The following is a 26589-nucleotide window of genomic DNA, read 5'->3' as shown; positions in this document are numbered from 1 at the left end:
AAGGGCACTTGATGTATTTTTGAGGGGGTTAGCAGCGCATATGACGCGGAAAAGTGCATGAAGGGACTCCAAAAGATTTGTATTCGGCAATTCAGATGGCAATCCGGTGTGAGGAAATAGACGTGGCAATGGGAGTACATGACGGACAAACAGTGTATACAGCGGGTATAAAATGTTATCAGTGTGGTTGTATGGGACATGTGTAGATGCAATGTACCCAGTCACCGAGGAACAGAGGAAGGGGTGGAAATCAGCAGCATAGAGGATGGAGAAGTGTAGTTAGTAAAGGTGGACAATCGTTAAATGGCAGAGGGGGCCCAAGACCCACCTAAGGGCGCTCCTGTTTAATTGCAGTGCTACAAATACGAATGCAGAGATGGAATGACAGTGGTAGGATCCATAGGAACTAAAAAGTTTAAGATTTTGTTGGACACAGGGGTGCAAGTGTCAGTGGATACCAGGAATGTAATGGGACGAAGGAAGTTAGAACCACCATGTCATTGGTTGCATGGAGTGGGGATAAGGTGGTCACACCTTAGGGATCAGTGACAGTTGACTTTCGCATACGGAAAGTCCAATTTTATGCATGCATGAAGGTAGTACTATGGGTAAGTGAGGGCTATGACATGATCCTAGGAGTAGATTTCTTGCATCAACATCATGCCAAAATTGACCTTGGACAACGAACTGTGGAACTTGGTGGAATGTTATTTCAGCTAGGGGAAACTGTTGTCGATGCAGAGCTGTCGTGAGGGGCATCCAGTGTAATGAACAAACCAACTGAGCTGTGTACATTAGCATTAAGGCTTAATTCGCATGAGTGTGTGTCTAGTGGCACTGGGAAGTCACTTTGGATAAGTGTAGAGCCAAATCTACCTGTGGGTACGGTATGTATTATTGAACCATTGGAGGATAATGAAGTTTTGGATCTATTAGGTTGTTTTCTGAAACATAGTACTGTACGCATACAAGAGGGAAACGACAGGCGTGTAGTCCCCATGATTGTGGATAATTTTAACACTGTAGACGTGAATTTGGGAGAAGGAGTTATAGTAGCGAATTGGAATGTACCAGATGACAAAGACTGGTGTTCGAGAGGTAGGAATAGCGATCAACTAGTAACTGCTGATAGAACTGCATTGCGTAACAAAATTAAGCATTTGAAAGGAGGAGAAGAAGAGCATATGGAAGAATTGTTGTGGGAATTTAAGGATTTGTTTTTTCTGCAGGGGCCATTACCAGCTACTCCATTAGTTCACGATAGGATACCAACAGGGAACGAAGCACCTCTTTACTGTAAACCATACAGAATACCGAGGTATTTGCAGCTGATTGTGGAGGATTTCATTGATCAGCAGCTTGCAGATGGTATTATAGAGAATAGCAATAGTTGCTGGGGAGCGGGCATTGTCATTGTGCCTAAAAAATCTATGGATGGAACTAAGAAATACGGATTCTGTTGTGACTACCGATACCTTAATAATAAGACAGTAACAGACGCATACCCCATTCCAAACATATCGGAGACTTTGGATCACGTAGGACAGTGCCAGTACTTTTTTACAAAGGGTTTGACAAGTGGTTATCATCAATTAGAGGTGGCTCCAGAGGATCATCCAAAAACTGCTTTCTCTACTCCTGGAGGCCATTATCAGTACATCAGAATGCCATTCGGTTTGAAAAACACTCCAGCAACGTTTCAGAGGTTGCTAGACAGTGTGTTGAGGGGTTTGAAACCACAGCAGTGTCTTGCCTATTTGGATGACATTATAGTGTTTTCAAGTAGTATGGAGCAGCATAGACAGCGGTTAATGGAAGTCTTTATGGGGTTAAGAGCAGCTCATTTGACGCTGAGCCTGGAGAAGAGTCATTTTGCATTGCAAGAAGTGAAATATATAGGTCATATCATCAGTAAGGAACAGATCCGAGGTTGGTACAGGCTGTAAGGGATTTTTGGGAGCCGAAAACAGTTAAGGAAGTGCAATCATTTGTCAGAATTTGCAATTTCTATCGAACGTTCGTGAAGGGTTTTGCAGATTTGGCACAGCCATTGATGCGATTGTTATGGAAGGGTGTCAAATTTGAGTGGACAGAAGATTGTCAGAAAGCATTTGACAAACTGAAAGAAATGTTATCATCAGTTCCGGTTCTTGTGTTTTGAGATTTTGAAAAGGAATTTACTCTAGCAGGCGATGCATCGAATCAAGCATTAGGGTGTGTTCTTAGTCAGGAAATTGACAGGATTGAACATCCTGTAGCCTATGCGTCCAGGCAATTGAATGCAGCGAGAGGAATTACTCAACAACAGAGAGGGAGATGCTTAGCGTAATCTATGGATTCACATATTTTAAATGTTGTTTATACGGGAGAAGATTTCGGGTAGTGACAGATTATGTTGCGTTGAAGTGGTTGTTGGGGTTGAAGGTTCCGTCCACTAGACTCGCTAGGTGGTGCACAAGCCTGGGAAGAAGCACGGTAATGCGGATGCACTGAGTAGAAAGGTGGCAAAAGTAGAAGTCATAGGTTATGACTTAGCAGTATGGCAAGAATTACAGGACACTGACAAGGATTGTAAATTGTATCAGACACAGCCACAATTTAATATGTACAACGGTCTTCTGTGCAGAGAAACATAGTTAGGGCCAAGGGTAGTAGTGCCAGCGAAGCTAAGAGATGAGGTTTTAACATAATCACGTGTTATCTGGTCATGGTGGGAGTAGAGCGATGAATAGGAAAGTGGCAGAGACGTATTGGTGGAAGGGTAGGAAAGTAGATGTGAATCAGTATGTCAAAAATTGTATACCATGTGCACAGAGAGCAGATTTGAGTCAGAAACGGATACAGCTACAACGACTGCTGGAAGCGACATGTCCATTTTCTATGTTGGGAATTGATGTGTTAGGACCTTTCAGTCGGACACCATTGGGGAACAGACTCGTTCTAACAATAATAGACCATTTTTCGAGGTATGTGGAGATGGTAGCTATGCCAAATCAACAGGCTGCAATGGTTGCGCAAGCATTAATAAACAACTGAATTTTGAAGTTTGGTGTACTGGAGACAATAATTACTGACCAAGGGACCAACTTCTTGTCAGATTTAATGAAGGAACTGTGTAAATTGCTGAACGTAAAGAAGTTGAGGATGCTCGCATGGCATTCACAGGCAAATGGAAGGACAGAACGGGTACACAGAACAATCGGGAAGATACTGAGTTTTTATGTGGATTCTCCATCATTGTCAGTGGGACAAGTATTTGAAGCATATAGTATGCGCATACAATGCAAAAATCCATATGAATACTGGTTTGTCTCTGTTTGAGGTAGTGTATGGCCAAAAAGTGCTGAAAATCTTGCAATTGAGATAAATCTGTTAAGAACCATTGCAGTTAACAATGAATATAAGCAGACTATAGTAGATAAAATCTTCAGAAATATGACCAAAGGCAGAATTATTACTCTCAGCACTCCTTTTAATAATGAAGTTTACAAAAAGAAAAAATATTTTTCCATCCCGTATATAGGGCCAGTATTTTACAGGATACAGCGATTACTCAGGAACAAATATAACTGCAACGTAGCCTTTTCTACTAACAGCAGCTTGCATGGCAACCTTATACATAATTTAAAATCAGAACTGTCTCCCCTCCAGAACTCAAGTATCCATAAAATCTGTTGTGACACATGTAAAGTCTATTACATAGGCCAAACTGGTCATGCTTTCTCTGCAAGATACAAGGAGCATCTTTTAGGGAAAAATGGTTCTAACATTCATAACTCAACCTTTGACGACCACCTGTTGATCACAGGCCACAAACCTATGGAAATTCATGACATCGGAATTTTGCACTGTTAAAGAAAAGGTTTTAGACTAAACATTTTGGAAGAGTTACAGATCTTCAAACATCTTTCTCTGAATGATGGCCTCATATTAAATGAACAACTGCAGTTGCATAATAAAAAATTTTTCAGTGGCTTAAAGCCATTACTTAAAGATGTCTAATAGCTAATGTTGGTTATCTGCTTCCCTGTTCGGCCCTTAAATACTGTTTTCCTCTCCCTTGCTTTTATGATTTACATTCTGTTAATTTGTCAATCACTATTATATTAATTTCATATAGATGTTGTTAAACCTTCGTAAATTCTGCTACTAGATGGCGCAAGCTGTATCATGTTCATGTCGTCATTTGCTACGGCCCGCTTGCGTAGTCACTATTACTCATTCGTGTCCTCTACTCTGTAGTGCCCTTAGTGGCATATTTATACATTGTTTTAAAATTTTGACTATACCTGAAATGCAATTCGGACAATGTCTTTGTTCTTCGAATTCTTTGGCTATTGCAGAGAGTTATATAATAAAACAATAAACAGCTGTCTTTCGTTGCATGCTTTCTACACTAGTAAAGTTACCAATAACGACTGAACGTTACAGTGCAACAGTAACTGGAAACTTTCCAAAGCTTCCAGTGATTACAAGTAGCAGCTAAGTGATTCACGATGAACATGCAGAGCAATTAGGTTCAGATCATACAGGAAAAAGAGTGTACAAACGAAATATAAACAATGATTCAGACATGGTGCTAGAAGAAAACTTACAGGAGGAACCTTAACAGTCAATTTACAAGTCAAATAGGGGTGAAATTAATCAGAAGCAATTACAAGGGATATAAGTATCTCATTCCAGGAAGAGAAACCTCACACAAAACAGAGAACAAATCCCAAGTATTGTAAAACCTTCCAGTTTGTTACAAGAAGGTAAAACACACGTAGGTGCTATTAAAAAATGCCACTAGAATCTAGAGCAATATCAGGCAACATAAACGTGAAAAGAATGGGATAAATAAACCTTAAGTTATCAACGTAGAGTTGTGGCAGAAATTTTAATGCATTCAAATTATTGTGCAGCTTTTTCAATGAAAATTTGAAGGGCTCGGCAGTAGAAAATGGTACGGGACAAATCAGTAGTTCTGAGAAAACGCACCACAGATATTTTAATAAAATCCCATAAATCAGATATCTGAAATATATACAAAATCATATTTTTTCATGTACAACATTGCTTTATTACACAGCTTCAGTAGTTACATATTTTTAGTATGTAGTATCAACTTGAAAAAAAAATTTCAAAATTTCAGAAACATGTACTTAACATTATTTACTCAAAACATCGTTGTCTCAACACACTTACTTAACATTTTTTACATGAAAACATTATATTCTCAATGGATTTACTTAACATTATTATTTTACTTAAAACATGGTTTTCTCAGTACATGATTGTCTATCTTTCTTCTTCATCTTCTTGTTGCTGAAGTGGAGTACCTCCTTCTGCTTGGAGTGAGTTGTACCAATCATGGTATACAGCAGGTATCCATTTTAAGCTTGAGAGAATGTCTCTTAGCTTGTCTCCTTTAATAGGAAGAGGCCCAGAATATTTTGGTTTAAGCTCTGTCATGAAAGAACTGTTAGCAGGTCTTCCATGTTTGGATAAGGCAACAGATTCTAGGCATCCACTGTATGTATCACTAAACACTAATGTTGGGGTGGGACTTTGTAGCTCAGCAGAAAGTAGAAGTTGAACACAATTTCTGATACTGAATTTGATTTGAGTAGTTAATGCATGTGGTTGGTGGAACAGCTGTTTCAGTGCAGAGAAGCTGTAGAAAACCTCTTGAGTCGTACAAGCCACCTTGAATGGCTTCTTTCACTGGGATGTTCTTAGAACTTCTTCCCAATGATCAGGTCCATAAACACTTTGATAATGTGAGATGACATTTTTCTCCTCCTGAGCAAAGTCTTTGTCACTAGGTAACATGCTATGTCCAGCCTGAGCAAAGGTGTGCTTGATGTATCTGAAATGACCAGACTTTAACAGGTATAGCCAAAACACTACTAAGGTCCAATTCCTGTTTTGTCCGTCACAGTTGTCAGAAAACACAATCAAGTTTTCAGCTTTGGTGTCATTCTTTTCAAAATACATCTGTAAACAGCTTGCTATTTCATCTGGTCCCCTTTTAGCTGTTGCTTCATCCCAGAGAAAAAAAAGTCCTCGGCTATCTGCACAAGAGTGGACACTGAAATTATAGCACCATATTTTACACTTATAAAACATTGGTCCAGTAGTCAGTTTAGGTGTGGGTAGTGTTTGTTGCAAATCGAACGTGTTTACATGAACATTTTTGTCTCGTTTTGCTACTTTCATTGCTTCACGTATCGCAGATTGCCCAGCTTTTCGATGGTGAATCTCCTGCATTATTTGCAATGAATGTATTTCAGCATCGTTTTTACAGTTCTCAGCATGCTTGATTGCTACATAAATTGAATAACACTGTTGACAAGTGTTCATTTTAGGGATCTTGAAACTTATATTGAATTCCTTGGTAAATATTCGTCGAAATTTTCTATAGAAACAGAACTTTTGTTTGCCGCATGACATTCCTCGACGTACTTCTTATAACAGAACTGCATGGAATATTCAATGCTTGAATACTCTCATGATGAATCTTTTTCTAGTGTAGTGACTCCTATACTATGGAAGTTTGTCAATAAATGCTTTCACATCGTTGATGACATACTTTGAATATTTTCTAGGATGACTGGTATGCTTACTTCTGCCATCAGAAGCAGGTGAAACGGCACCATTTTTCAATCGTTTCATGATATTCTCCACACATCCTCTATTTTTGACATCCTTTCTGGCAGTTTTCACTGCATATGCAACTGTTTGACTGCGTCTAGATATCTGCTGTTTAGTCTTTTTTCGGATAACAGTTTTTGACTGCAAACAACCTTGTGGGTAAGCATTTGAGCATCATAGCAATTCATTTCCCAGCAATTTCAGAAGCAATTCATTTCCCAGCAATTTCAGAATATTGTTTGTTTATCTACTTTATTGATAAGCTGGAAACATTTTTAGGACATTTGCATGGCAGGCCTATCCTTTTTTCTTCAACAACACCACCCTCACCTCTGAACTCTGTATACTGCTTTCTTTCGTTCCTGGTTTTCTTCATTTGCTTTTGCACACTGCCATTTTTTAGCCTCTTTCACCCTTTCTGTATGCTAAGTTGATCATTAACCTGTTTAGTGTCTGCTTCATCATTGTCACTACTGCATGTATCTTTGGAGGAACATCTACCTCCAAGAAGCCTCTGAACCTACAAAAAAATCAGAGTCACAAGATTAACATTCTGCAAAGTTCTAAGAATATTAAAATACCTAAGACTATACATCCACTGTAGTTTTCATTACGTAACATATACACTGACATTCTCCCACACACCTTCTAGAAAAATATCTTGGAAAAGATAAGCATGTGAAATAGAAAAACTACATAATAACAGATCCGTAACTTAATAACGATTGCGGTTAGAAGGCCAGGTATTAACATATAGCAATATGTACAGATACCATTATACTTCATAGAAAACTGATTTGGATTTCTTACTATGGCAAGTAAGCAGTGTTAAGGATGGCCCTTAACATTATGGGCATCACATTGTAAAGTAAATTCATGTAAATAATGTTAAGGGACGCAACTTAACACTGTTTACTTGCAGAAATAAATATTCATATTTACCTGATTATCAACAACTCTGGAGGTGCTTTCATCTTCAGGAACACATTCAGGGTCTTCATCAGTGTCATAAGTATCCAGGCCATCTCCACACTTGCTCAAAAACTCACTGAAAAGCTTGTTTTTCGCACGAATATTGGACACTTCACTCTCACTTGCCGCCATATTATTTACTTGCACATGAATCAAAAAAGCTGGCAACAGTGAAAACCTGAAAGTTGGCATATTGGTGCCATCTATTGGTTTTTCGTGGAACTTTTTACTAACATGAATGAAACATGCCATCTCTGACATTCTACAATTAATATCTCTGCTTCTCGCAGACTGTCCCTCACCAATGTTTACTGCCGAGCCCCTCATTTCATACATTGCTCCTGCTCATAAACAACCAAATATAGATGTGCTACACATTTGCTCTGAGAAATACTTTGTACACCACCAGCAGACATTAATTTCAAACCCCCTCCCCCAAGATTTCTGAAATTGTTATATCAATTCTTGTGGCTACAATGGTGCTTTTAGCAGTCTAGTAGGATTTTATATTGACTTGGTAGGACTATCCTTTACAATATATAAGAGTATAACTGTAATAGTAAGTTATTACCTAATATTATATTACCCAACAGTCCTTACTGTGCTATATGGAAACCCATCTACAAAAAAAGTAAGCAAATCTATTCTTTCAGGACTTTAAAAAAAATTTACAAAGTTGTCTGTGATACAGTACTGACACATTTTTCACAGCTTAACTTGCTGGCCATCTTTCCATTTGATTTTCATAAAGGACTTTCTACAAAGATAACTACATACGCTCTCACAAATTAAATCTGGGTAAATCAAGCTGTCAGTGTATTCTGTGACCTTGCAAAGGAATTTGATTCCATGGAACAGAAAATTTTCCTAGAAAAACTAAAATTTTGTTGGTAGTAAATGATGGACATTCATAACAAAGAACAAAACTGCACAACAGAAATATATTTAAACTCAAAATGAGGAGTCACACAAGGTTCAGTATAGGGTCCACTCCTACTCCTATTTTTCATAAATGACACTGTACTGACTGCTCAAAAACTGTAATGTTTGCTGATGACACAAGTATATGAAGCAAGGCCCCAAACTTAACCATATCAGACAAAGGCCAGACGAGGTGAAAAGATCTGTAACAGATTCACAGCAAATGTTTCAAATCTTAACTCATGAATAGACATATTTTGAAATTTCAGACAGATGAAAAGAAATTGCTGTTAGCAGCAATAGACATTGATGATCATATGCTAGCTGCTGCAGAAGCAAAAATAAAGTTTGTGATAATACAATGGACAGCTTAGGTCTATAAACCATTCAGAAACAAACTCAGCATTAACTAGTTTTTTTTTTTTAATTGCTAACAACTCATAAACCTATTATCCATTGGGGAAACATAAAACTGCGAATACTTGGTGATTAATACAACAATGAAACAACCACATACAAAATTCTGAGTCATCTGGTTCATTCAAATGTTGGCATTTAGCCTCCATTCCTCCACAGACTCTGAATCTCGTTCATCTAGCTGTACACTTTGAAATACACCTCCTACAAACTCATTTCTGAAGAACCTCTAAAATCAATGTTGATATCTGTGGCTTAAGAACACCAATGAAATCACTTTGTCCAGTTTTACTTTTCTACATAAGATATTTGGAGAGACTATGTATTGATTCATTTAACACTAAAAACTTAATAATAGACTTTCCTCAAACAGTACACTATATATATATAAATATAAAAAAGAAAATTCTACAGAAAAACTATTTTATGTAACAATGAAAATAAAAGTTTATTAAAAGACACACAATACTACAAAACACAAATATTCTGTTAACATGACTGAATATAATATTTAACAGTCTTAAAGCCTCACCCTTAACATTTCAAATTCTCGTTGCTCACGTAATCTGCGAACTTCTCTTTCCCGCTTCTCTATTTCTCGAGCCAACATCCGATCACAGGACATGTCTGGAGTAATAGGTGACAAGCCTGGAACATTTTTATCATATATGTTTCAACAACTTTTAAATCATCTTGAACCTACATAAATATGTGTAATGAATGAGAATTAAATCTGTAGGTTCAAAATTCCATAAAATAAAACAAATAAAATTAAAACGAGATTGTGCAAGCTTTTTACCCCAGTCATTTCCAAACTCTCAGACACAACACTATGTATGGAAAGACAATAAAAAAAATTTCTGGGTTACATTTGGTAGTTTTAAATATGTGGTAAAGATCATTTGCCATATAATCATCACAACTACTTTACAGCCTTCACACTTGAGTGTGCTTCTACATCATTAGTAAAGTTTTTAAGATGTATTTTTAACAATACTTTTCTAATTTAATATTATTTGAATGGTTAATTATACACATATTTTTCATGGAATATTGCAAGTTAAAACTAAAAATGGAATCACTGCTATAGCATGAAACTAGAATAGCTGTATAAAAAGAATCGTTCACTTGAGAAAACTATAAAATTAAAAACAGACATAATCTACTGGTTGACCATCACTTACCTTCAGAAGACAAAATTCCAGTACCGCCAACAGACACCATTTTTAAACAACAAAATAACAACAACAACAACAATAATAATAATAATAATAATAATAAATTAGATATAGGAACTATTTGCTTCTTTCTAAGGGACACGTTCCACAATGTTGGAGAGGAGGAACAGATAGCTAGGAGGCTGAGAATCTGTCCAGCTGCAGACTACAGTGGGCATGCCAGCAGTAGTAGCATTCTCTGTTAATACGCAGGATTTAGTTAAGTTTTTGTTCTCTCGTGCTTTTGCAAAGAAGTGTATTGTATCTATGCCCTTTAATGTGTTAACTAAAGTGTAATGACTTGTTCTAAATTTTTGCGTGAATTTTAGGGCAATTTAATTGTGGGAGCTGATTGTCTAATGCAGCTTCATGCCACCATAAGTGCTATTATTGTCAGATTCAGTTTGAATCTTGTAGCCTTCAAGTAGAGTGCTTGCGTAGTCAGTGTAACTGCAGATGGAGAATGCACTGGATGTGGCAGGATCAGTAGCATTTTCTGTTCATACACAGTATTAGGTTTAGTTTTGTCCTCACATTATTCTGCAAAGAAGTCAATATTACTGTGTTGACTAGCGTATAACAACTTAAGTTTTTGTGTAACAATACTGAGTCACAGAAAGAATGTCAGAAAGTGAGTAGTTGCGTTTGTGTGTGTACTTGTCTATTTCCGATGAAGGCCTAGTCGGCCAAAAGCTCACTATCTGACAGTCTTTTTGTTGTGCCAATCTGTGACTCAGAATCTCCACTATATGGTGAGTACCAGCTATCCTTTTCTAATGTTGTTACATTCCATCCTTAAATTTCCATTGTTTGCATTTTTATGTACATTTTAGTGCTTTTGAATTGTGTGAGCTGACTCTGGACAGTAGTAAAAACTAGAAATAGCTTAGCAGTACGAACAGGATTGCACCCAGTGACTCTTTGGGTTAGTGTAAGATTACTTGTGGTATACACAAAAAATTGTTTAAAGACGAAATCATGAATGGATACAGCGGAAACTAGCCACTATCTGCAAGCAACTAAAAGCAGTATTAGCCACTGTTGACAGGCTTCAGGCTGTTGCCTTGAGCTGCCACGGCATTGTGACACACAAGGCAAAAGCTTTTACACCACTGGAGTCTATAGTTTTGCCTTGGATCCCAGATGTCGCACTGCCTTCCAAATCGCACATCTTGACTGGCCAGCACTTATTTGATGGATAAATGGAAAATGGTAGTGTGGTTGTGAATCTATATTGTTCTCTCTATCCTATCCTCAACCATGTTTCTAAATGCCTTCACCTTCTTCCATATGATATCTATCTTTTCCAGGCTTCCTTCTTATACTTCACCACCTGCTTCATTTCCTCATTCTACAAACTTGTTCTTTTCTTCCTTGTATCTATTACTACTGCCACATAGGTCTCCTACTGACAGTAGTAATACTGACTTCAGCCTAATCCACATGAATTACTATCCTCATTTGTTCTATTTTGGAGCCTTGTTGTCACTGACTCCGCATACATATTTTTTTCTTGTTCCTTCTGAAATTTCTTCGCTTTAATTGACTTTAATTTCTTGGTTTTAGATTTAGCTGGTTTCCAGAACTTAAGTGTCCATCCCCATCATCTGCAGCAAATTTTGCTTCTCATATAACCTTCACATCAATGATGTCATTCAGTATATGCTGGGTACATAAAAAGTAATTGATAATGATTTTGACATTTCTACCTTCTGTTTCATAGATAATTTTGCACACTTGTTTTTCAGGGAAAAAGGAGTTACCATGCAGAATTCTATAAGATACTTGCCACCATCATTTTGGGTTTTCTCTCTGCCATGACTGCCCATATTTCCATGTGTACTCTTTTGTCCTGACCTGCTCTACTACTGCAATTTCATCCAGTTATTACTGGACAGCCTTTGGCTAAGTTTTTGCCCAGAGTCCACTGTGGTCATGCATAGAAATCTTCTTGACCTAACAATGGAAGATACAGGATGGAAAAATGACAATATTACACGGACAGATTGCTACTCACCATATAGCAGAGATGTTGAGCTGCAGACAGGCACACACGACTACTGTGTCTGGCTGCTAAAGTCTCACCTAGGCAGCCAGAGACAGCATTCATGCGTGTGTGAGCAGCGTTTGTGTGAATGTGTGTGTGTGTGTGTGTGTGTGTGTGTGTGTGTGTGTGTGTGTGTGTTTTTCAGAAGAAGGCCTTGTGGCTGAAAGCTTACATGTTTAGTAGCTACATGGTGAGTAGCAATCTACCTTTTTCGTAATATTGTCATTCTTCTTGATCTAGTATATTAGAATCTTCAGTCAGTGCGTACACCTGAACATACGACTCTTCCATTTCCAAGTCAAAATCATCAGCTGTTATTCTTGAACTGACTAGTTCCCATCCACTCACTTTCATTTCAAGCAGCTCCCTGATAATTATACCTACTCCTGCTTTTGCTCAACTACACATTGCAGACCCAGAGTACCTTGAAATATAGTAGCCCTCCAGCATTCTCCTCATTCCACTACATCTGCTTTTCACCTCACATACTCCAAGAATGTCTAGTTTATGGTCCTTCACTCCCTGAAAAAGTACTACCTCTTTACCATCAATCATCTTTATATTCCATGATCCAAATCTTGTCCTTCATTTCAAAACCAGTCGTCATCATACAGATCTCTTCAGTCAGAAGCTACTACTATTTCTCTGAATCACTTTTACCTGCACATTGGTGATTAGCCCATTCTTGAGTAGTTTGTCAGGTCACCTCCTGTGACAAAGCAAGCTGGGATAGTTTTAATTACTCTCTTGTTTTGTCATCTGCCTCCTTAAAATTCATTTTTTTCATTTTGACTTAATTAACATTAACATACGTGAGTATAAGCTGTATTTTCATAAAACAGAAAGATTGGCCCTCAGGTTTAAATTAAATAACACCAGACCTAATTTTGTGCTTAGTTTTATGTATGTATTTGATTTTCTAATTTATTTTGACTATTCCTAGTTAGTATCTTCCATTATAGGGAGAAATCAGTAATTGTTTCATAACTTAACTTCTATTGTTGACATATAAACAAATAAAAGTTCTGCAATACTTGTAAACATCTGGAAGACGAAACGCAAGTAATCTTAAAGTATGTATTTAACTCTATTCAAAAACATGGTAGCAAAACCAGCTAGTAATTAATTCCAAAGTAATTAACAGTTTTGTCTAAGGTATTGTTTACATAACTATATTTGTTAATATCATAATTTAAACAAATAATTCGGCTTAGCCCTTGTAGTAGAAGAAACTGTTATGAAGATGGAATATTTCGATGTATTCAGTTAATTTAATGAGTTAAGATTTAATTGCAATTTCTGTAAATTTAACTTCGAACAATGTGTAGTTTCAGTACCGATTATTGTGATTACATATAAGGGCCCGAATTTTGGTCACGAGACAGTCAGTCCATGGCCAAGTTTCAGATGAGTAACCTGTGCAGGTTAGAACAAAAACAGTGCTTCAATTTAACTATGAAATAATTATATATAAAAACAAAGATGAGGTGACTTACTGAACAAAAGCGCTGGCAGGTCGATAGACACACAAACAAACACAAACATACACACAAAATTCAAGCTTTCGCAACAAACTGTTGCCTCATCGGGAAAGAGGGAAGGAGAGGGGAAGACGAAAGGAAGTGGGTTTTAAGGGAGAGGGTAAGGAGTCATTCCAATCCCGGGAGCGGATAGACTTACCTTAGGGGGAAAAAAGGACAGGTATACACTCGCACACACGCACATATCCATCCACACATACAGACACAAGCAGACGGGTCTTTAAATATGTCTGCTTGTGTCTGTATGTGTGGATGGATATGTGCGTGTGTGCGAGTGTATACCTGTCCTTTTTTCCCCCTAAGGTAAGTCTTTCCGCTCCCGGGATTGGAATGTCTCCTTACCCTCTCCCTTAAAACCCACTTCCTTTCGTCTTCCCCTCTCCTTCCCTCTTTCCTGATGAGGCAACAGTTTGTTGCGAAAGCTTGAATTTTGTGTGTATGTTTGTGTTTGTTTGTGTGTCTATCGACCTGCCAGCGCTTTTGTTAGGTAAGTCACCTCATCTTTGTTTTTATATATAATTTTTCCCACGTGGAATGTTTCCTTCCATTATATTAACTATGAAATAAGTGTTAAACAGTTACGCCATGTGTAAGAACCAATGAAAGTGACTGCTCCATATGTACCTGATTATTCTTCAAGAAGTGGGGACTTTGTGGTTATGTTTTTACTGCTCGTAGATGTTCAACAGGAAATTATTGTAGCAGTATGTGGAGTTTCGCCTGCAAACTATTAATGAGGCTTAACGCAAGTTAAACAATAGTGCACTGGCCATATAACTGTATTATTGGGGGGTTGTTAACAGTGAAATTAAAGTACTGTGAAATGCAACTGTGCATCTGTCGGGTGCGTTATTTAAAGTACTCAGTGTTGGAATCCACAATCCCCATTTTTCAGTCAGTGTAGCAACGCAGTCCCCCTCAGGAGACACCACCTTAACGAAACACTGTCCGTGTGGGCGAGGGGGTTTGTGTGATCCAATGAAGTGGAGGGCTATGCCGACGGTGGTGTAACTACCAGCAGGGCCTCCCAAGCCAGACAGATCTCCATAGAGGATCCAGACAAAGTGTGTCTCACAATGTCCCGTCTAGTGTCCTGTCCTGTCTTGTCCTATCCTATTCTGTTCTGTCCCATCCTATACACTCCCTTCCTTTCCTTTTCCTCCTTGTGATTGTGTGGCAGCAGACACAGTCCCCTAATGTGGACAGCGGAAGTTCCTTGTAAACCAGGACAACGTTGATGCACATAGGCCTTACTGCGAAGGGATGGATAGCGTTCTGTAGTCGTGGTGAAGACAAGCTATCTAAGGGGTAAGGCCCTGAAATAAAACCTTGGCAGGTGTCCAGGCCATGAGGTGGCAGCCCCACCAGGACACTCGGGGGCTGTGGGCTGATAACCCGCACCACCAAAAAACACACATCACAGAAACTAAAAGGAGAAACAGCCGGACGGATCTTAAGGATATGACCTTTAGCCTGAAAAGGAAAACTCGTATCGGTTTTTGGAATGTAAGGACGTTGAGAGAGTAAGGGAGGCTAAGACAGGTTGAAAAAGAGATGGAGAACTACCGACTACATATATTGGGACTAAGTGAAGTAAGGTGGTCAGAATCTGGGGAATTCCAAACACAAAATGGTGGACTGTTGCTGTATGCGGGTCAGACAGGTGAGGACGCGATGCATAGGAATGGTGTAGGGCTCTTACTATCTAAAAGCAGCAAGAAGAGCTTACTGGAGTGGAAACCAGTCTCAGAACGGATAATAACCACACGCTTTAAAACAAATGTGCGATATGTCACTGTAATTCAATGCTATGCACCTACTGAAACAGCTAAAGGAGAATTAAAAGATGCATTTTATACAGAACTTAATGGAGTCCTTAGACAAACAAATTCTAGGGACATAAAAATTTTAATGGGTGACTTGAATGCAAAAGTTGGTTCAGAAAATGAAGGGCTTGAGCATATCATGGGCATGCATGGAATGGGGATCAGGAATGTAAATGGTGAAATGTTGATAGATACATGCGCTGAACATGACCTTGTCATTGGAGGCACATTGTTTCCACATCATAACTGCCATAAGATAACGTGGGCTTCTCCAGACCATGTTACCGAAAATCAAATAGACCACATAGTCATAAGCCGCAAGTTCCAAAACTCTTTGTTAGATGTCAGAAATAGAAGAGGGGCAGACATTGGAAGTGACCACCATCTAGTTTTGGTGGAATTCAGACTGAAGATAGTGGCAAATAGAACCAAGCTCAATCACAGGTGCAAGAAAATAGATGTGGCAAGATTAAAAGACCAACAGACCAAAGAAACATTTGCACTTGAACTACAAAACAGATTCCAGGTCCTCTCTGAAGAAAACTTTATGGAAGAGGGAATTGAAACATGCTGGCAAAAAATCAAAGATAGTTATTTAGATGTGGGAGAAAAAATCTTAGGATTTAAGGCACATCAAAGGAAGGAATGGATCTCCGATGCTACGTGGAATGAAATCAGCCACAGGAAAGAACTAAAACTTAAGTTAAATTTTTGTAAGACAAGAGCGCAGAAGAGCGAAGTGCATAAGGAATACATGGAGGCGAACAAAAAAGTGAAAACACTGCTACGTCGAGATAAAAGGAAATGGATGGATGAGCAAGCAAAATTAGCAGAAGAGGCAGCAAGACAAGGAAATATGAAAGAGCTCTACAATATTAGCAAACGGTTGTCAATGAAGAACTTCAGACATGAAGGAACAGTTAAGAACAAGGATGGGGTGATGCTTACAACTCAACAGGCACAGCTACAGAGATGGGAGGAGCACTTTAAGGAACTGTTAAATTGTGAAGACAACCAAGAGGAACAAGTAAGAGATGTTCCAGAGGAAGTAGAAGAAGATCAAGATATAAATTTGCAGTGCCCCACCATGGACGAAATTAGGATTGCCTTGAAAACACTAAAAAATACAAAGGCTCCAGGCCTAGACAACATAGCACCGGAGCTCTTAAAAGCTGATATTGAAAATACTGTTAAAATGCTCCATCCTTTGCTGAAGCATATTTGGCTTGAAGAGAAATCTCCAAAGGAGTGGAAAAATGGTTTGGTGGTAAAGCTCCCAAAAAAGGGAAATTTGTCAGACTGTAACAACTGGCGTGGTATTACATTGTTGTCGGTGCCCAGTAAGGTCCTCACCAGAATTATTTTAAACAGAATTAAAGAATCCCTTGAAAAGCGACTGCGTAAAGAACAGGCCGGTTTTAGGGCACAACGCAGTTGTGTTGATCTTATTAACACTCTTAGGATCATTTTAGAGCAAAGCGAAGAATTCCAAGCAACCATGTACCTGGCATTCATTGATTTTCAAAAGGCCTTCGATTCCGTGAAACATAAAGTGCTCTGGCAGGTGTTGCGGAAGTATGGCATACCACAGAAGATCTTAAACATCATAAAAGATCTATATGATGGCTACAAATGCTGCATACTCCACAAGGGAAATATGACAGAGGGCATAAAAGTAACAACTGGAGTCCGTCAGGGTTGCATTTTGTGTTCTAGACTCTGTTATGAGAAGAGTCACAGCAGACAGGAGATGAGGAATCCAGTGGGGGATCCATGAACGTCTGGAGGATTTGGATTTTGCAGACGACATAGTTTTATTAGCTCCCAGGCTGACTGATATGCAAGCTAAATTAAACTTGCTGAAAGAAGAAGCAGAGACTGCTGGCCTCAAGATAAATATAGGCAAAACAAAGGAAATGAGAGTAAATTCAGGGAACATGGAGGTGCCATTGCTAACAGGTGAGCAGTGGGCGGAGACTGTCAACTCATTCCTGTATCTGGGTAGTATAGTGGCGGAAGATGGTGGAGCTGGAGATGACGTGAAAAACCGCATTAAAAAGGCAAATTCTGCCTTCATACAATTGTATCCAATATGGAAAAATAGAAATATCACGTACAAAACAAAAATCCGTATTTTTAATACAAATGTGAAGGCTGTCCTTCTGTACGCCAGTGAAAGCTGGAAAATGGATAAAAAGATAACATCCCAGTTACAAAGCTTCACAAATAGATGTCTTCGACGCATCATGAATATCTGGTGGCCAGAAAAAATATGTATTGAGGAGCTCTGGAAAACAACAAACCAGATACCTATAGAAGACCAGATACAAGAGAAAGTGGGGCTGGTTGGGGCACACCTTGAGAAAACCAGATGGAGCCATCGACAAAAAAGCATTGGAATGGAATCCCCAGGGAACAAGGAAGAGAGGAAGACCAAGGGGCACATGGAAGAGGACAGTGGAAGGGGAAGTACAAAGAGTTGGCAAGACCTGGGCAGAATTGAGGCAAATGGCCAAAGACAGAGACGGATGGCGAGCTCTCCTGGATGCCCTATGCCCCCATAGGGGCCAAAGGAATTAAGTCAAGTAAGTAAGTCAAGTAGCAACGCAGCACGCCGACCACCGAGGACAACAATCAACAAACGAGGAACTAAAAACCAGGAGCTATCGTTTCATGTGGTACCATTGTAGGTGAGGATTATTGTACATAACCACAGTAAAACAAGGACACGTTAACTTTGAAAACTGAAATCAAGAGCAGTTTACTGTGCAACGGTGCAATCGCAAATCAATGCTGGGGTTTCATAACAATGAAGGTGCAACAGTCAGTCAACGAGCAGGTTCTAAGGAAGCAACCACTGAGCACAGGAGCAGCCAGTCAGCATGCAGGTGGACACAGCTGACCGGAGGTGAACAAGATGACTCGCCGAGAGAATTACAATGTGCAGCAGACGATGAACCAAGAGGACAACCACAACAGTAGCAGCAGCAGCAGAATGAATGAGAATAAGGTAATCTCATAGCAAAGCGATTTTGTATTAAGTGATACATAATGAGTGACCTTAACGAACAAGACAGTGTTACAGAGGACAAAGCTGTAGAGGTTAAGTTGTTACATGAACAGGAGGATGTAAGTGTGACTGGTTCTGTAGACGGTGATGATTCTAAATCAAACATGAATTTAACTTTGACAGATGGGGATGAAGGTCCTATTATAAAGAGCGAAATGGACAAAAACAGTACTGAAGAGTATGAGGTTGTTAAGTTTAAGGAAGAGGAACCTAGTAGCAAAAGTCAGCAAGGGAAAAAGTTCATGCCAGACGAAAATTGGGGAGAAATGTTAAGGCAAATTATGAGTAATATCAGTAGCATGAAAGAAGACATTAGTAGTATGATGAAGACATTAGTAGTGTGAAAAAAAGACATTAGCAGGGTGGGAAAAAAAGCTGATAGCATTAGAACTGACATGGTTAGCTTAAAGGATGAACTGAAGAAAGAAATTAAAAAGGAGATTAAGGTAGTCAGCTCTAATATTTCAGAATTAAATACAAAATTAACATCGAGTAGTAAATGTGTAGAAGAGAGAGAGAGAAACTTTGTGATGGCCATAGTAAGAAGGTGGAGGTTTTCAAGAAACAAGGTGCTGGAAGTAGAGTTAAACTTGAGAACCAAATCGATCACATTAGAAATGATTTAGAGACAGGGGTAAAAACCAAGTGTGCAGTAGTGGTAAAGGAAAAACCGGTAAAAGTAGGTCAAAATGTAGATTCAAAATTGAGAGAAATAGAGAAAAAAGTGGAAGATATACCAAATCTAGAGCATAGCATGGGTGAAAGTATGTGTGAGTCTGACTGTAGTCAGATGACAGCGATGACGAATCCAGTAGTGATGAGAATGGGGTATTTGAATCTATAATTAATAACGAAGGCAATGTGTTAAGTAAAGAAAGGATTAAAGAGGATTTGTTGTACGAACAAGAACACATGGTAAGTAAAAAGGAAGTGTGTCAACCTGTAAGAACAGCAAGTGTACTAGGTATACATGTTACGTGTTTATTGGAAAGTGGTAGTGATTTGAATGGCATGTCCCAAAAATTTTTTGAACCAATTACGAACGCAGATGGTATCGTAGTAATGCATGTTTCTAGAATAAAAATTATTGGTGCTACTAGTACGCTATCACCGAGTGTGACACGAGAGGTACTATTAGATGTAGAATTGGCAAGACAGCCGTTGAAATACAATTTGTTGGTGATTCAAAATCTCAGCATTGAGGTAACATTTGGAACTAATTCCTTGTACAATCAACAAGTAGGAGTTCAACATTCTGTGTTGAACTCATCATGCGGCAATAATGCTTACCTCAGCTGTCTATCTCATTTTTCATGTTTCCTGAGACAGCCAAACTCTTCTCCTATCCTATCTGTCGTTTATAAGTGAGTCAGAACCATTCTATCTTCTACTTTCATTGTACTTTTGTATAGTAGCATACTTCAGTATAGAAATATTTCAGAAAAGTTTTATTCAATGTAATATATACATTACGTTAAAATGAAAGGTGTCAGCATGTGTGGAGGATAATTAATATCTGCAGTAATCATCAGCTCATGGGTGCAGCAGCAGAGACAATGTGCAGTATAAACCATCTTAAACACTAAATCTTCATATTAATTGTTGTATAATAGAAGTATTTGTGTTCAGTGCAGTCAGTACATGTGAGATAAATATTTATCTGTGTCATGGTACAGCCTTTTCTAACACTAAGGAACTACAACTTTAAACATAGTTGCCTGGAGTGATGTGTGATGAATGTATTAGCAAGACTTGTATGTATATTGCCCTTCAGGCTAGAATGTCAAGCAAATAATAGTTTCTCTAAGTGGAAATTTTGTCTGACTGGTAATGAAAGTTAAGTTTGCCTTAGCATATGGCTCTGTTACTGTGGAGTGTTTTTCAGTAGAGTCAACTTTGCATTAGATAAGCAGAGCAGGTGTTTATTTATTAGTTAATGAACCAATAATGGAATAATAAAATAATGAATAATGTTAGGGTCTTAATGGTTAGGGAGCCTGTCTCTGCAGTAGGGATATTTTTTGAGAATGCAATCCACTAGTTAACAAGGTATGAAATGTAAGTGAAATAATGGAGCTAACAGACATGATCAAGTAATGAAATATATGAATGTATACAAATGAACGTGGTGTAACTGCAATGATGATCTATTTTTGAACTAGGCAACCTTGGGTACTGTGTACATTGTGCAATTTATGACACTGCAGCTGGAAATGCGAGTTTAACAGAAAGAGCAATATTTACAAGTCATATAATGCTGCGTCACTGGACTTATATGTTACCTGGAAACTGCTTTTTGTGTTCTGAGGATGGGCTTGAGGTGGTAATAATGTAATGAAGAACAAGAAGTTTGCTGATTAACTGATAACTGTGGTGCTAGACTGATGTGAATATTTCTGACAGGTCAAATATTTGGTAACATTTAGTGATTTTGTGAGGATTTAATTTTCTGGTTGAATGAGAGCACTGCTCAGAGTTGAGTGGAGAAATACTGCAATGATTTGGTACAACATCCATCCCCCTCATCTTGATTTGAATAGTAATTAAGTTAAGTAATGGTGACTATTCTTTTTTCATAACATACTGATTAGCAAAATCTATGCTACTGCACTTCTTGAGTTTTTACTAGACGTAATGTACATATTTTAGACACTAAGGTGCTATTTTGCAAATGGTAAGAAACTAAAATCTTTCAAGTTTAAGCAGTTTTAGTCAGTTACAGCTTAGAGTAATATATTGTTGTGTAATGTGTACTTGGTTTTAAATGTTTACTACTCCACACCTTTCATACTATAGTCAAATGTAGTGCTAATTATTGTAATGTTATGAAAACTACGTAATGCATTTATTTATGATGTATGGACTATCATTTTTTGTGTGACACATTTTTTCTTTGACTTAAGTTAGAAGTAAAAATAAGTGTACTAAAGGAGGATATTTTGTCTAATTTTTTCACATGCTGTAGCTGAGGAGAACCACCTCCAAGGGAACAGATCACAGTGCATTTCCTAACTGCCACTTGAACCTGTTGAAGACGTGGACAGCTTGGTGAGAAATTGTGTTAAATATCATCAAAAATGTGAAAGTGCTTCTTAAACTCATTGCAACCCATTAGGATTTATTCTGTTTAGAGAACTTGTACAACATGATATGTATCTTAAATGTAATCTTCGCTGAACAAAAAAAAAGGACATCACTTATGATGAAGATGCATAAATTTTGTTAAATGTATAAATTGTGTATATTTTTTGTGTGTACAATGATCTGTACATAATTATTTTTCATGGGGATTTTCTTATAGCCAATTCACATAAGTTAGAATTTGAAAAACATATTTCCTGTAGTTTTCGATACGATTACTTACGTAATAATTTTTGTGTGTGTACATTGTTAAACCCAATTTCTGGTGTCACTTGTGGTCATTGAATTGCCCATTTAGCTATTAGCAATATCTATCTGGTCAATCCAATGAGGGGATGATGTGATGAAGCAAGCTGGGATAATTTTAATTACCCTCTTATTTTCTCATCTGCCTCCTTAAAATTTTGACTTAATTAACATTAACATACATGAGTATAAGCTGTATTTTCATAAAACAGAAAGATTGGCCCTCAGTTTTAAATTAAATAACACCAGACCTAATTTTGTGCTTAGTTTTATGTATGTATTTGATTTTCTAATTTATTTTGACTATTCCTAGTTAGTATCTTCCATTAAAGGGAGAAATCAGTAATTGTTTCATAACTTAAATTCTACTGTTGACATATAAACAAATAAAAGTTCTGCAATACTTGTAAACATTTGGAAGACGAAACGCAAGTAATCTTAAAGTATGTATTTAACTCTATTCAAAAACATGGTAGCAAAACCAGCTAGTAATTAATTCCAAAGTAATTAACAGTTTTGTCTAAGGTATTGTTTACATAACTATATTTGTTAATATCATAATTTAAACAAATAATTCGGCTTAGCCCTTGTAGTAGAAGAAACTGTTATAAAGATGGAATATTTCGATGTATTCAGTTAATTTAATGAGTTAAGATTTAATTGCAATTTCTGTAAATTTAACTTCGAACAATGTGTAGTTTCAGTACCGATTATTGTGATTACATATAAGGGCCCGAATTTTGGTCACGAGACAGTCAGTCCATGGCCAAGTTTCAGATGAGTAACCTGTGCAGGTTAGAACAAAAACAGTGCTTCAATTTAACTATGAAATAAGTGTTAAACAGTTACGCCATGTGTAAAAACCAATGACAGTGACTGCTCCATATGTACCTGATTATTCTTCAAGAAGTGGGGACTTTGTGGTTATGTTTTTACTGCTCGTAGATGTTCAACAGGAAATTATTGTAGCAGTATGTGGAGTTTCGCCTGCAAACTATTAATGAGGCTTAACGCAAGTTAAACAATAGTGCACTGGCCATATAACTGTATTATTGGGGGGTCGTTAACAGTGAAATTAAAGTACTGTGAAATGCAACTGTGCATCTGTCGGGTGCGTTATTTAAAGTACTCAGTGTTGGAATCCACAAACCCCATTTTTCAGTCAGTGTAGCAACGCAGTCCCCCTCAGGAGACACCACCTTAACGAAACACTGTCCGTGTGGGCGAGGGGGTTTGTGTGATCCAATGAAGTGGAGAGCTATGCCGACGGTGGTGTAACTACCAGCAGAGCCTCCCAAGCCGGACAGATCTCCATAGAGGATCCAGACAAAGTGTGTCTCACAATGTCCCGTCTAGTGTCCTGTCCTGTCTTGTCCTATCCTATTCTGTTCTGTCCCATCCTATACACTCCCTTCCTTTCCTTTTCCTCCTTGTGATTGTGTGGCAGCAGACACAGTCCCCTAATGTGGACAGCGGAAGTTCCTTGTAAACCAGGACAACGTTGATGCACATAGGCCTTACTGCGAAGGGATGGATAGCGTTCTGTAGTCGTGGTGAAGACAAGCTATCTAAGGGGTAAGGCCCTGAAATAAAACCTTGGCAGGTGTCCAGGCCATGAGGTGGCAGCCCCACCAGGACACTCGGGGCTGTGGGCTGATAACCCGCACCACCAAAAAACACACATCACAGAAACTAAAAGGAGAAACAGCCGGACGGATCTTAAGGATATGACCTTTAGCCTGAAAAGGAAAACTCGTATCGGTTTTTGGAATGTAAGGACGTTGAGAGAGTAAGGGAGGCTAAGACAGGTTGAAAAAGAGATGGAGAACTACCGACTACATATATTGGGACTAAGTGAAGTAAGGTGGTCAGAATCTGGGGAATTCCAAACACAAAATGGTGGACTGTTGCTGTATGCGGGTCAGACAGGTGAGGACGCGATGCATAGGAATGGTGTAGGGCTCTTACTATCTAAAAGCAGCAAGAAGAGCTTACTGGAGTGGAAACCAGTCTCAGAACGGATAATAACCACACGCTTTAAAACAAATGTGCGATATGTCACTGTAATTCAATGCTATGCACCTACTGAAACAGCTAAAGGAGAATTAAAAGATGCATTTTATACAGAACTTAATGGAGTCCTTAGACAAACAAATTCTAGGGACATAAAAATTTTAATGGGTGACTTGAATGCAAAAGTTGGTTCAGAAAATGAAGGGCTTGAGCATATCATGGGCATGCATGGAATGGGGATCAGGAATGTAAATGGTGAAATGTTGATAGATACATGCGCTGAACATGACCTTGTCATTGGAGGCACATTGTTTCCACATCATAACTGCCATAAGATAACGTGGGCTTCTCCAGACCATGTTACCGAAAATCAAATAGACCACATAGTCATAAGCCGCAAGTTCCAAAACTCTTTGTTAGATGTCAGAAATAGAAGAGGGGCAGACATTGGAAGTGACCACCATCTAGTTTTGGTGGAATTCAGACTGAAGATAGTGGCAAATAGAACCAAGCTCAATCACAGGTGCAAGAAAATAGATGTGGCAAGATTAAAAGACCAACAGACCAAAGAAACATTTGCACTTGAACTACAAAACAGATTCCAGGTCCTCTCTGAAGAAAACTTTATGGAAGAGGGAATTGAAACATGCTGGCAAAAAATCAAAGATAGTTATTTAGATGTGGGAGAAAAAATCTTAGGATTTAAGGCACATCAAAGGAAGGAATGGATCTCCGATGCTACGTGGAATGAAATCAGCCACAGGAAAGAACTAAAACTTAAGTTAAATTTTTGTAAGACAAGAGCGCAGAAGAGCGAAGTGCATAAGGAATACATGGAGGCGAACAAAAAAGTGAAAACACTGCTACGTCGAGATAAAAGGAAATGGATGGATGAGCAAGCAAAATTAGCAGAAGAGGCAGCAAGACAAGGAAATATGAAAGAGCTCTACAATATTAGCAAACGGTTGTCAATGAAGAACTTCAGACATGAAGGAACAGTTAAGAACAAGGATGGGGTGATGCTTACAACTCAACAGGCACAGCTACAGAGATGGGAGGAGCACTTTAAGGAACTGTTAAATTGTGAAGACAACCAAGAGGAACAAGTAAGAGATGTTCCAGAGGAAGTAGAAGAAGATCAAGATATAAATTTGCAGTGCCCCACCATGGACGAAATTAGGATTGCCTTGAAAACACTAAAAAATACAAAGGCTCCAGGCCTAGACAACATAGCACCGGAGCTCTTAAAAGCTGATATTGAAAATACTGTTAAAATGCTCCATCCTTTGCTGAAGCATATTTGGCTTGAAGAGAAATCTCCAAAGGAGTGGAAAAATGGTTTGGTGGTAAAGCTCCCAAAAAAGGGAAATTTGTCAGACTGTAACAACTGGCGTGGTATTACATTGTTGTCGGTGCCCAGTAAGGTCCTCACCAGAATTATTTTAAACAGAATTAAAGAATCCCTTGAAAAGCGACTGCGTAAAGAACAGGCCGGTTTTAGGGCACAACGCAGTTGTGTTGATCTTATTAACACTCTTAGGATCATTTTAGAGCAAAGCGAAGAATTCCAAGCAACCATGTACCTGGCATTCATTGATTTTCAAAAGGCCTTCGATTCCGTGAAACATAAAGTGCTCTGGCAGGTGTTGCGGAAGTATGGCATACCACAGAAGATCTTAAACATCATAAAAGATCTATATGATGGCTACAAATGCTGCATACTCCACAAGGGAAATATGACAGAGGGCATAAAAGTAACAACTGGAGTCCGTCAGGGTTGCATTTTGTGTTCTAGACTCTGTTATGAGAAGAGTCACAGCAGACAGGAGATGAGGAATCCAGTGGGGGATCCATGAACGTCTGGAGGATTTGGATTTTGCAGACGACATAGTTTTATTAGCTCCCAGGCTGACTGATATGCAAGCTAAATTAAACTTGCTGAAAGAAGAAGCAGAGACTGCTGGCCTCAAGATAAATATAGGCAAAACAAAGGAAATGAGAGTAAATTCAGGGAACATGGAGGTGCCATTGTTAACAGGTGAGCAGTGGGTGGAGACTGTCAACTCATTCCTGTATCTGGGTAGTATAGTGGCGGAAGATGGTGGAGCTGGAGATGACGTGAAAAACCGCATTAAAAAGGCAAATTCTGCCTTCATACAATTGTATCCAATATGGAAAAATAGAAATATCACGTACAAAACAAAAATCCGTATTTTTAATACAAATGTGAAGGCTGTCCTTCTGTACGCCAGTGAAAGCTGGAAAATGGATAAAAAGATAACATCCCAGTTACAAAGCTTCACAAATAGATGTCTTCGACGCATCATGAATATCTGGTGGCCAGAAAAAATATGTATTGAGGAGCTCTGGAAAACAACAAACCAGATACCTATAGAAGACCAGATACAAGAGAAAGTGGGGCTGGTTGGGGCACACCTTGAGAAAACCAGATGGAGCCATCGACAAAAAAGCATTGGAATGGAATCCCCAGGGAACAAGGAAGAGAGGAAGACCAAGGGGCACATGGAAGAGGACAGTGGAA

General features: G+C 38.5%; 1 protein-coding gene across 1 annotated transcript in view; it reads right to left on the bottom strand.

The window, feature by feature from the left end:
* LOC126458058 (zinc finger-containing ubiquitin peptidase 1-like) overlaps nt 1-26589 on the bottom strand; it is a 248903-nt gene that overhangs the window by 157182 nt on the left and 65132 nt on the right. The window contains exon 4 of the mRNA XM_050094856.1: nt 9479-9594. Within this exon, the coding sequence (XP_049950813.1) occupies nt 9479-9594 (116 nt within the window). The remainder of the gene's footprint in view (nt 1-9478; nt 9595-26589) is intronic.

The sequence above is a fragment of the Schistocerca serialis genome, chromosome 2, assembly GCF_023864345.2.
Source record: "Schistocerca serialis cubense isolate TAMUIC-IGC-003099 chromosome 2, iqSchSeri2.2, whole genome shotgun sequence".
NCBI lineage: Eukaryota > Metazoa > Arthropoda > Insecta > Orthoptera > Acrididae > Schistocerca > Schistocerca serialis.
This window is presented reverse-complemented; position numbering and strand designations above follow the sequence as displayed.